Below are 13,395 nucleotides of genomic sequence, written 5' to 3' on the forward strand. Positions count from 1 at the left end.
GGGAATAGTACCACTGGATTGGCGCAGGGCAAACGTGGTGCCTATATTTAAAAAGGAATCAAAGTCTTTACCAAGTAACTATAGACCTGTTAGTTTATCTTCTATAGTCGGGAAGATACTGGAGCGTTTAATAAAATGAGTTCTTGCTGGGAAAAAAACATTTTAAGCAACAGACAGCATGGATTCATGAAAGACAGAAGTTGTCAGACAAACCTGATTTCTTTTTATGAAGAGGTAAGCAAAATCTTGGACAGAGGGGTGGCTATGGATGTGGTATTCTTGCATTTTGCAAAAGCGTTCGACACAGTTTCCCACACGCGGCTCATGTGTAAGGTAAAGTCTACAGGCTTGGAAATATCAATTTGTAAGTGGATAGAAAACTGGCTAAAAGACAGAATTCAGAGAGTAGTGGTTAATGATTCTTACTCTGAATGGTCTAAGGTTATCAGTGGTGTACCCCAAGGTTCAGTCCTGGGACCCTTACTTTTTAATATCTTTATAAATGATATTGGGTCTGGGATCGAAAGCAACATTTCTGTCTTTGCAGATGACACCAAGCTATGCAGTGGAATAACGTCCTTACAGGATGTCTCCAATTTACAAGCCAACCTCAATGCACTGTCTAATGTAAAGTTATGCACTTGGGGGGCTAAGAATATGCAAAATAAAACAAATAATTCTGCGCTGCCCTAGACAATAAGCAGCTAATACGGCCAGTAGGATATGTGCATAAATCAAAAAAACAAAATAGGTGTAGCTCTAATATCGGAATGAATAAAATAGCCTAAGAAGACCATTACATCATCAAAGTAAATTAAAAAAAACAAAATGTCAGCAGAAAAGGTGCATCAAACAAAATGAAAGTCCACAGTGGATGTGTAACTCCTGTAAAAAAGTGGTAGTCCTCAATACGAATATAGCTTCATAAGTGTATTTATGTGCACGTGACATCTATGATGAAAGGAACACCACCACCATTAATGGAGAGGCTTACCGGAACGTTTGGACCCAAAAGAGCGTACACTCGATTGAGTAAAACAAGCTTGAATGGAAGACAACTGATGGATTTCCGTAGAGACTGTGGGAGAATCCTAAGATGGTCTATACACCGGTATGTCCCTCAGGCGTGATGTCCACAGTGAAAGGAAATGGTAACGAATAAGGAAAAAGCAAAAGAAGGCCACATAGTGTAACTCCGTATAAAATGTGTATCAATTTATTTAAAAAATGAAATATACTCACATGAAAAGATGGATAAAACAGCGCTGTGTAAATAAAACGGCAGCAGTGGGGTCCTACGCAATGCGTAGGACCCCACTGCCGCCAAGGAGACGAAACGCGTCGGTTGGACCCCATTGCCGCCATTTTATTTACACAGCGCTGTTTTATCCATCTTTTCACGTGAGTGTATTTCCTTTTTTAAATAAATTGATACACATTTTATACGGAGTTACACCATATGGCCTTCTTTTGCTTTTTCCTTATTCGTTACCATTTCCTTTCACTGTGGAAATCACGCCTGAGGGACATATCGGTGTATAGACCTTCTTAGGATTTTCCCACAGTCTCTACGGAAATCCATCAGTTGTCTTCCATTCAAGCTTGTTTGACTCAATCGAACATATGCTCTTTTGGGTCCAAACGTTCCGGTAAGCCTCTCCATTATCAATGGTGGTGTTCCTTTCATCACGTGCACATAAATACACTTATGAAGCTATATTTGTATTGAGGACTATCACTTTTTTACAGGAGTTACACATCCACTGTGGACTTTGTTTGATGCACCTTTTCTGCTGACATTTTGTTTTTTTTTAGTTTACTTTGATGATGTAATGGTCTTCTTAGGCTATTTTATTCATTCCGATATTAGCGCTACACCTATTTTTTTTTTTTTGGGCTAACAATATGCATGCATCATACATGCTAGGGGGAGTACAACTGGAGGAATCCGTGGTGGAGAAGGATCTGGGGGTTTTGGTAGATCCTAAGCTCAATAATAGCATACAATGCCAAGCTGCGGTTAGGTATGGACTCTAGAGCGAGAGATATAATTTTGCCCCTGTTCAAATCATTAGTAAGACCTCATCTGGAATATGCAGTTCAGTTTTGCACACAAGTTCTCAAAAAGGATATCGGGGAACTGGAGAAAGTGCAGAGAAGAACAACCAAACTGATAAGAGGCATGCTATGAGGAAAGATTAGAGGAACTGCATTTATTCACTCCTGAAAAGAGGAGAATAAGGGGGGATATGATCAACATGTTCAAATATATAAGGGGTCCATATAGTGAACTTGGTGTTGAGTTATTCTCTTTACGGTCAACCCAGAGGACATGGGGGCATTCTTTACGTCTAGAGGAAAAGAGATTTCATCTCCAAATACGCAAAGGTTTCTTCACAGTAAGAGCTGTGAAAATGTGGAATAGACTCCCGCCAGAGGTGGTTCTGGCCAGCTCAGTAGATTGCTTTAAGAAAGGCCTGGATACTTTCCTAAATGTACATAATATAACTGGGTACTAACATTTATAGGTAAAATTGATCCAGGGAAAATTGCCTCTTGGGGGATCAGGAAGGAATTTTTTCCCCTGCTGTAGAAAATTGGAGCATGCTCTGCTGCGGTTTTTTGCCTTCCTCTGGATCAACAGTGGGTATAAAATTGGGTATATTGGATTGTACGATATTTTTTATTTGATTTATTTATTGTTTTTAAGGTTGAACTGGATGGACTTGAGTCTTTTTTGAACCTGACTAACTATGAAACATTGCACTGTTGCCCCAAAATGAGGGAATTGTGAATGGCTAGAAGGCAGCTGGACAATGTGTGTCAATGGTCATAATAGATTTATCATAGCAATTACTTGTCTGGACTAATACAGTTGTTTCACAGACAATTAACCTCATATCAAACATAAAAAGTAGGGTTTAAAACCCATTAAGTGATAGCATAGTGGTTAGAGTAATAGGTTTATATTGTTGAGGTTGTGGGTTCTAACCAAGGTCAGAGCATATTTTTTAGCATATATATATATATATATATTATATTATATATATATATATATATATATATATTATATTATATATATATATATATATATATATATATATATATATATATATATATATATATATATATATATATATATATATATATGTTATATTATATATATATATATATATATATAAAACATATTTTAAAATATGAGTTAGTGAGGGCTTAAATTGTATTTTATTGATATATCCAAATTGATGTCAAGGTATATTAACAAAGACATATTGATAAAATTGTTGTATATACTGACTACTATAAATTAGAGAGTAAGGATTTTTTTTTACAAATCTGTGTATATATTAGGGTGATCAGGGTGATTAGGCTGACATGGGGGCAGTTCTCCATTTTTGTCCCTGGAAGTTGCATGATAACCATCATGCCTCACAACTTAGCCCTGGGCTCTGCTTTTTAAGGTAATCTGTGCATGTGTACTACAATGTACATGCACACGCCGATATCTCCCCTTCACTGGTTGGCTGGCTGCCTACCTATCCACTATTGGCCAGCACTGTGCTACAGGGGAAGTAGGCCTGGGACAAGTGGGGGGCAAAAGGGACATGTGTCCTGGGCGTCGAATGGAGGGGCTAGAATTTGGTCACTAATCCTGCTCTTCACTCACAGGAATGACTTTGTCACCCATTAGAAGGCACAATGTGCGATTGGTGCTGAAGGGAGGCGTCTGCTTCCTCCTCCATCTAACCAGCTGTGGGGAGAAGAGAGCGGGTGCTCAGTCTCAGCACAGCGCCGCTAGGGAGTGACATAGAGCACAGAGCACTGCCCTTGTTTCATCAGATTTGGCGACCCATCAGAATATGTCACAGAAGGGACCTTCCGTCACCGCCATCTTGCTACACCCCGCACTCCTCCACAGTAAGAGTACTCTGAGAAGGGGGAAAGAGGACATCTTGTTACACCCACCGGAGTTTTGCATTTTACACTTATTTTTAACAGTACAGTGAGTTTTTTATAGTGAAATACAGTACTTAGAACTCTGTCTGACTGGTTAGATGTTGAATTTTAAAAGCAGCAAAAAGCCTGCTGATCTCACAGGTTTGGAATCTGACAGAAGTTTGCTGCTTATAAAATGAAACATCTAAACATTCAGACAGAGTAATTCAGCTGAATTTACAGCTTCCTGAATCACTTATACAAGTAAGCTGGCAGCACAAAAAAAATATAAACAAACTATTGACTGCTATAGTGGCTGTGAGTTTGTCTATATACCACAATAGTTGCAGTGGCAGCAGTGAAAGTTAAAGTGACCTTGTTACAAGAGTAGTATGGGACTGCCATTGATGGCCATCTTAAAAAAAAAAAAAAAAAAGGTTGTTGGCTGTATGTGCCAGGCATCAGTTTTCTATGTTACAGACCTGGAACATGCATGCTTTAAATGAGTCCTAGGAAAGTGTCATATTTATCTCAAAATTAGTTTCAGGTTATTAACTCAGGAAGCCAAGGCTCAAAGTCATTTTAAAAGAAATTGTTAGCGGTGACTGCTTCTATGATTTTTGAAGACAAGCTTTCTTTAAAACACAGGGTTGTGAAAGCAGGGGTACAGCATGTAAATAGCAATGCCACTAGAGAGGAAAAAAAACAAACACATATTGTAATTTGGCATATCTTGATTTCTTTTTCTTACTTTGTATTTCTGGGTTTTTGATCATTAGTAGGAGACCCCATCGCAGAGTGGTGGATGTCGTCTCCATTCCAGCAACAAAAAGGTCGCTCACCAGCATGCCTAAGTTGTCATTGTGGAAGTACAAAGTAGATTCTGGCTTCCCCTACATATAAAAAATGGGGGATGAAATATGCATTAAAACAAAGTCAACATTTCATCACATCTCACTGTTATCGTCAGGGCTATAGTTACCATAAAGCCCTCCTTGGCCAGTGCCTAGATCGGCAGGATTAGAGGGGACATCAAAAAGCCTCAACACTTAAAAATTACATATTATAATGACTTTTCTTATTTACATGTGCACTTGTAGACATTTGTGGTTAAATTCAGGAAAATTATTTGAAAGGAAAGATGTGCAGAGGATGATGAAAGGAGTCAAAAGACTCATTCGAGTTACGTAAAGTTAAGAGGTTAATAGTAGAAAATATCAAGATTACATTTTCTGCAAAAATAAAAAGCATGTTAAAACAGAAACTATGAGTGTTCATATCGTGCTTAGTTGAAGATCACAAAATGAATGTGACAAGAAAAAAAAATAAAAATAATAAAACAAAGGAACAAAAGACATTGGGTATTAGGATGAATTAGCAAGCAACAAAGGGAATATATCATTCACCCCCGAAGGGGCTGCTGAGAATGACCCAGGTCCCACTTGTTAGTACAAAAGCTGCCTGACACACAACTGTCACAGTTCCAAGCACACCAATAAACACAGGGTTAGTCTAGGAAAGGGGTCTCCAATCTTTCTAAGCAAAGGGCCAATTTACTGTCCTTCAGACTTTTGGGGGCTGGACCATGGCCAGTGGAAGTAGAAAATGCCCCAGCATCAATGCCTCTTCATTGGTTTTAATTGGAGGAATAGTGCCCTATCGTTTTATATGAATAAGAAGAATAGCGATCCATCATTGATATCAGTTGTTGGAATAATGCCCCACGGGCCAGATAAAGGCAAGTGAAGGACCATATCTGGTCCCTGGGCCACAGTTTGGAGACCACTGGTCTAGGGGATGTCCTTTTGTGGATTTATTGAAGAAAACTTGAACAGGAGAGGAATAAGGGTGTCGGATATTCAAAACATTCGAAAAATTAGCAGGAAGACAAAGTTTAGACAAAAATCTTCTTGTAACAGCCTTTGCTGGAGGTAAGAGGAAATGGCTAGCTAATTTGGAACTCTAGCAGTCCTTGCCCTTACAGCAACTTCTGGCAATTTCTTCCCCAAGCTAAAGTATACCTGGGATCCACAATAAAAGTCTTACGTACAAAGTCCAAAGACAGCTGTCTGCAACTCAGCCTCAATGCAACACTCTCAAAACAGGAAGAATAGGATCCTAATCCAGACTGACCTCTACAGGTGATACCCTACAGCAAATGTCTCTTAATCCGGTGACCTTCTGATTACCTTAATATATCGTCTCTCCAGCCACCATCTGGATACCTCCCCATAGGGATTGGCTGAGGTCAGATAAATATTCATAACTTCAGTGTCTGACTTTCGTAGCTATTTATGAAAGGTTTTCCCAGAGGCAGGCAGGAGCAATCAACCACAAAGCTTAGGGAAACCTGACCAGACCAAAAAAAACTGTTTGCTACTCCACTGAGTACAACAGAGCCAAATCTAAACTTAGCCTGACTAGGGTAGGATGCTGCAGGAAAAATCATTTACATGAAAAATGTTTAAATTGCAATTAGTTATCAGGCTGAAATGATTGTTTTCCTAGAGTGACTATCAAAAATAAACTTTTAAGGCCAAAGATTTATATATGCCCATTATCTAAGAAAAAAATTACTCAGCACAATGCTGCAGGTTACATTTAAAAATATCCCCACTGAGAACTGGTGGTCAGCACCTGTGTAGGCCACTAGCTCTGTTCCCGTGCTGTGCAGTCAGATACAACCAATAATCATGGTTCTCAGTCATGTGATCACTATTATACCTTATAGAGAAATCGTGAAAGGGATAAAAGAAACAGTTAACAGTAATTGACAAAACAGGACTTGTACCTCTTGCTGTTTTGCCAGAAACACATCGATAAGGTTCCTTTGGTCATTTATGTCCAGTGTTTTCTTCTGTTTAGTAAATACCTCCCTTATAAAAGCTTGCATGACTTCAATGTTTTGAAAGACTTTTTGATGGCTGCCAGGGAATAAGCCTATCAGTCTTGGAAACATGTTATAAAGCTTAAGGGAAGAAAAAAAAACATTTTATCTTAAAATGCAACTCATGTAATTGTATAGTACTACCAATTATTATCTTTAAAGTGGATGTAAACCCTCACATATATCCAGTGAATTGAACAGCCTCAGATGATACACAGACATGAAACAAATCTCCCTACATAAGTTTTACATGCATATCTGCCATCTTCAGCTTTATATATTCTTTAGAAAGTGCACATCATAAGGGGGGGCGTGGGAACCGGGCTCCAAGATGGACGCTTAGCATAGGAGCTCCGCTCATCCGCCGGAGATAATCCACTGCCATCCGAGCCCACCGGCACATCCACAGCTCTAAACACAGCCATCAGACCGCTGCACACCTCAGGGATGCCGAGGCACAGAAAGAACCTACAGCACAAACTTCTTCATGGCAGCCCCATGCGGGCTACAACAAAATTGCGGCAGCGCCCGAGAACAACGGCCTAATAACAAGGCCACGGCACACAACAGCAGCCACGGGATGCCTTTCAGCTCATCCTCCCAAACCAAATTGCATAGGGAGTCCTCCTCTGGGACGTCCAGCCCTCCCACGAGGAGTCCAGCAAAATTGAAGCCAACGAGGGACATCCACCAGCTAGGCCTCAGCCTGAACAAGAGATGGAGGTAAGCAGGCCACAAAACCCTGACACAGCCAAAGATGCACAGGATGGAGACTTCCCTACATCAGACAGACCCATATCTGACACAATGCTGAAAGATATGCTACTGTCCCTGCGATCCTCCTTACAAACAGATATGATCAGAAGAATCAACGAGTGCACAAGGGAGGTACAAGCCATAGGTCACAGGGTGGACCATGTTGAAAAGAAGATGGAAGAATACACATCTTCATACAACATAATGGTGGATGTTCACACAGCACAGGGTGAGGACATAACATGGCTGAAAGACAAGATCGTAGACCCAGAGGACAGATCTAGAAGAAATAATATCAAACTAAGGGGTATTCCAGAGTCTGTCCCACCAAATCAGCTCCTCCAATATGCCCACACCCTGTTCTCCACCTTGGTACAACGGCTGACAGCACAGGACTTAACAGTGAACAGAATTCACAGGGTCCCTAAACCCTCCTTTCTCCCAGAGGAGACTCCAAAGGGTTGTCCTTTTAAGGGTTCATTATTACCATGTAAAGGATCCTACAAGCGTCACGAAGACAAGACAACATCCCTCCACAATACGCCACTATAAGGCTACTCCCTGATCTCTCCAGGCATACACTACAATGACGCCACAACTTGGAAACCATTACTAAAGCATTAAGGAACCACAAAGTCCTCCACAAGTGGAAATATCCCACTACACTATCCATCACACATACAACAGGACCACAATGTCAGTAACAACACTGGAGGAAGGGATCACAGCCTTACGACAGTGGGGCATACTCCCTGACCAAATCTCATACCAATCATTCCCAGCAAGACCACATCCAGTCCAAAATGAGTTGCAAGTGGCATCACACAAGTGCTCTAGCAAGAAAAACAATGGTGGAAGCTCGTAAGTAAACAACACAGCTAACCAAGATCATCTCCAGTTTTAGAAGCTAACAGTTATCTCCTTTTTTCCCTCCAAATACCAACACAGATGTATCTGCCCAAGGATCAGTTGTAAGATCCATTTCTTATGTTTTCTGCTTTCTTAGGACCATGTGATAATATACTTTATCTTTTTTAATAAATCTGCAGAAATGTCAACAATTCTGTGTTTTTCGGTCAATAAGATTTTCCATGTGGAAAGAAGCCTGTAAGCAGAGGGTGGACATCCTCTGTGTGCAGGAAACTCACTTCTAACTTACCAAAACCCCGATCTACACACACAGGGACTACCTATATGCATTTTTGGCTTGTACACCCAACCACAAAAAAAAGGAGAGGTGCGCCTAGCCATAAAAAAACTCCCTCTCCTTTCAGCTCAAGGAAACCCTATTAGATAAAGGGGGCAGATACATCATCATAACTGGGGATTTAAACTTCAAACCGTATACACTGGTAACACTATATGCTCCATACGCTTTATCAGGAAAGTACTAAAAAAAAACCCAACTTTGTGAAACACGGAAACCTCCTGGTATGCGGTGACTTTAACCTAACTTCGGATCCAAAAATGGACACCGCTGCAAGCAAACCCAACAGCACAACATCCCTGCAGACATTACTACAAACAGAGGAACTGTTGATACGTGGAGATGCCTTCATGCTAATGAGAAGAACTACACCTTTTTCTCACATAGACACTGTTCATACTCCTTATTGACCTGTTTTTGGCAAACAAGTGGCTCTTGCAACAAGTACTAAATGTCCAAATATATGACATTACGTGGTTGGACCACGCTGCAATATCTATGTTGCTTAGAGAGCAGGGTTTCTCCTCTTCCTCCCCTATCTGGCGCTGTAACACTAAATTATTATAAGAACCCCCAAACCTACACAAAAATCTCTCAGCATCTCCAGGAATTCTTTCTGACTAATGATAGATCAGTAACTGGCCCATATATCTTATGGAATGAACATAAGGCCATCATGAGGGGCATATTCATACAATTAGGGGCCAGAGAAAAAAAAAAACGCTACACGTCAAAACTTAACACATTGATATCTGAAATCCATACTATAGAAACTCAAAACAAAAAAAACACCTACAGCCACATTAACTAACACACTTTCCAAACTCAGAGAAAATATGAGAGAACATCTCTCACAACAAATATGACAAACATCTCAGATGCCTGAAACTAAACTACTACTTTAACAGGGCAGGCAAATATTTAGCCAACAGACTGAAAGCAGCACACACAAAGTCCAGAATAGCATACCTGAAACATCCCACCCAACACTACAAGATCACCAATCCACAAGACATAGCAAATCAATTTGCCGAATACTATGGAGCATTATACAATAAAACCTACACAAAGATACCTCCATGCCACAACCAAATACAGAGAAAATACAAAAATTCCTACAAGGAGAAAAACCTCCTTTTCTTTCCAAAACTGTTAAATGCCTGTTAAGGGTGCAATTAGGACAGCTAAGATAGAACATAAAAGATACATAGCGGAGGAGAGCAAAAAAAATACCAAGAAATTCTTTAAGTATGTAAACAGTAAAAATGGGAGGACAAACAATATTGGCCCCATAAAGAATGAGGAAGGACATCTGGTTACAAAGGATGGGGAGATGGCAAAGGTATTGAATTTATTCTTCTCCTCAATCTTCACAAGTGAATCGGGGGGCTTCAGTAACCAAAACTGCAGTGTTTATCCTCATGACACAACACAGGAAGCACCTCCATGGTTAACAGAGGACAGAATTAAAATTAGACTTGAGAAACTTAACATTAATAAATCACCGGGACTAGATGGCTTGCATGCGAGAGTACTTAGGGAACTCAGTCAAGTGATTGCCAGACCATTGTTCCTAATTTTTATAGATAGTCTACTGACTGGAATGGTACCAGCTAATTGGAAAAAAGCCAATGTAGCACCAATATTTAAAAAGGGCCCAAAATACATCCCTGAGAATTACAGACCAGTTTCAGTTAGCCTAACATCAATAGTATGTAAACTCTTGGAGGGGATGATAAGGGACTATATACAAGATTTTAGTAATGCGAACGGTATCATTAGCAGTAATCAGCATGGATTCATGAAGAAGTGTTCTTGCCAAACCAATCTATTAACCTTCTATGAGGAGGTGAGTTGCCATCTAGATAAAGGAAGGCCCGTAGACGTGGTGTATCTGGATTTTGCAAAAGCATTTGACACAGTTCCCCATAAATGTTTACTGTACAAAATAAGGTCTGTTGGCATGAACCATAAGGTGAGTACATGGATTGAAAACTGGCTACAAGGGCGAGTTCAGAGGGTGGTGATAAATGGGGAGTACTCAGAATGGTCTGGGGTGGGTAGTGGGGTTCCCCAGGGTTCTGTGCTGGGACCAATCCTATTTAATTTGTTCATAAATGATCTGGAGGATGGGATAAACAGTTCAATCTCTGTATTTGCAGATGATACTAAGCTAAGCAGGGCAATAACTTCTCCGCAGGATGTGGAAACCTTGCAAAAAGACCTGAACAAATTAATGGGGTGGACGACTACATGGCAAATGAGGTTCAATGTAGAAAAATGTAAAATAATGCATTTGGGTGGCAAAAATATGAATGCAATCTATACACTGGGGGGAGAATCTCTGGGGGAATCTAGGATGGAAAAGGACCTGGGGGTCCTAGTAGATGATAGGCTCAGCAATGGCATGCAATGCCAAGCTGCTGCTAACAAAGCAAACAGAATATTGGCATGCATTAAAAAGGGGATCAACTCCAGAGATAAAACGATAATTCTCCCACTCTACAAGGCTCTGGTCCGGCCGCACCTAGAGTATGCTGTCCAGTTCTGGGCACCAGTCCTCAGAAAGGATGTAGTGGAAATGGAGCGAGTACAAAGAAGGGCAACAAAGCTAATAAAGGGTCTGGAGGATCTTAGTTATGAGGAAAGGTTGCGAGCACTTATTCTCTCTGGAGAAGAGACGCTTGAGAGGGGATATGATTTCACTTTACAAATACCGTACTGGTGACCCCACAATAGGGATAAAACTTTTTCGCAGAAGAGAGTTTAACAAGACTCGTGGCCACTCATTAAAATTAGAAGAAAAGAGGTTTAACCTTAAACTACGTAGAGTGTTCTTTACTGTAAGAGCGGCAAGGATGTGGAATTCCCTTCCACAGGCGGTGGTCTCAGCGGGGAGCATTGATAGTTTCAAGAATCTATTAGATAAGCACCTGAATGACCGCAACATACAGGGATATATAATGCAATACTGACACATAATCACACACATAGGTTGGACTTGATGGACTTGTGTCTTTTTTCAACCTCACCTACTATGTAACTATGTAACTATGCGTTTCACACTACCAAACAGTGCTTAATCATAGCTAAAAATCACAGAAATGAATATCATATATATTTTTGTCTTTCGACCATGTGATCAAATAAGTGAATAATTGGATGCAATCAATAAACAAGCAAGTGCTGTGAACACAATCAAAGACATGGATAACCTCTGTGATTAAGTGAAGTGCTCAATAAGTTGTTTTAACTAGATAAAGAAATATAAGTGAGAAACTGAGGGGGTTATTTACTAAAGGCAAATCCACTTTGCACTACAAGTGCACTGCAAGTACAGATCTCTTCAATGGGCCCCAATCTAAATCTGCTGAACACTGAAAGAGTACAAAATGCCAAATAACACAATTTTTTTCTGCATACGGATATCCCATTTTGTAAAACTAAATCCAATCCCAAAGATAAGAATATCTAACAAAGCATGGCTATTTTACACTACTGTCAAAAGCAATACAAAAGGGATATCCCTATTTTATAACCTTATCCATGACAAATTAGTAATGGCAACATGTATTCAGGGAAATCCACAAAGCATCCCACTGTGTCAAACACTGGGAATTAACGATCAAAATAATAAATAGATGGCACTACACCCCTTATAGACTAGCTAAATTCTATACAGAAACTTCATCCCAATGCTGGATAGGACACCTTTTACACATGTTCTCGTACTGCCCAAGCATAAAAAGTCTATGGAATCAAATATTCCAGCAGATCTCAGCGCTCACAGGAATTCTAACACCTCCTAACCCAGCATTAGCGATCCTACACTTATGCTGGCCATACACTATACGAAAAATCGTCCGAACACATTTTCGAAAAACGAACATTCGTCCGTGACCACAAACGATCGTGCCATCATGTAATGACGATAAATTGTTCAGTGGACATGAATAAATAATTTTTTGTTAGTTTTTTTACATATACCTAGTGCAGGCAGTTCGGACGGGAAACACATTAACCTTGCAATTTATCGTACGTTCGGCAGAAATTTTCCAAACTTCCCGTTCATTTTTTTTCCACAAAAACATCACAAACGATTATCGATTTGTGCCCATTAACTTGACGAAAAACGAACGAAGTGTCTATATGAACGATTTTTCGGCCGATTTTTCGTATAGTGTATGGCCAGCATTAGGAATAGAGAAATTCCCACCAAGCTATAGACCGTTAATTACACACATTCTTTTGGGGACCCGAATCTTGCTACTTCGCAATAGGAAAGACAATCCCTCTATAAACCTCTCTGATGTGATAAAAGCAGTTCACAGAAACTACACCTTTGAACGCCTTATAGCAATTAATTCTATGCAGTGTAAAATGGTTGATAGAAAATGGCTTATATGGACAAATAATTACAAGAACCAATAATACCTTACTAGATTAATAATTGATTACAATACTGTGGCGGATGTTACATTAGGACAAAATATGTGTATCAAAATGTCTTATCTGTTTTGTTTTATTTGATTTGTTAACCTCTGAAAAATCAAATAAAAAAATATTGAAAAAAAAAAGTGTACATCGTTTTACAGATTTTTCTCTTCCT

At 39.8% G+C, this 13,395-nt stretch overlaps 1 protein-coding gene across 2 annotated transcripts in view; it reads right to left on the reverse strand.

The window, feature by feature from the left end:
- The window catches only part of LOC141139186 (cytochrome P450 2K1-like), an 87,889-nt gene that overhangs the window by 19,236 nt on the left and 55,258 nt on the right, over positions 1–13,395 (reverse strand). Inside the window, exons 6-7 of one of the 2 annotated variants that reach the window (XM_073625096.1) lie at positions 6,728–6,904; positions 4,688–4,829 (exon numbers count right to left, since the gene is read on the reverse strand). In XM_073625096.1, coding sequence (XP_073481197.1) covers positions 4,688–4,829; positions 6,728–6,904 — 319 coding nt within the window. The remainder of the gene's footprint in view (positions 1–4,687; positions 4,830–6,727; positions 6,905–13,395) is intronic. The other variant, XM_073625097.1, reaches the window with a different exon arrangement.

The sequence above is a fragment of the Aquarana catesbeiana genome, linkage group LG04, assembly GCF_042186555.1.
Source record: "Aquarana catesbeiana isolate 2022-GZ linkage group LG04, ASM4218655v1, whole genome shotgun sequence".
Classification (NCBI taxonomy): Eukaryota; Metazoa; Chordata; class Amphibia; order Anura; family Ranidae; genus Aquarana; species Aquarana catesbeiana.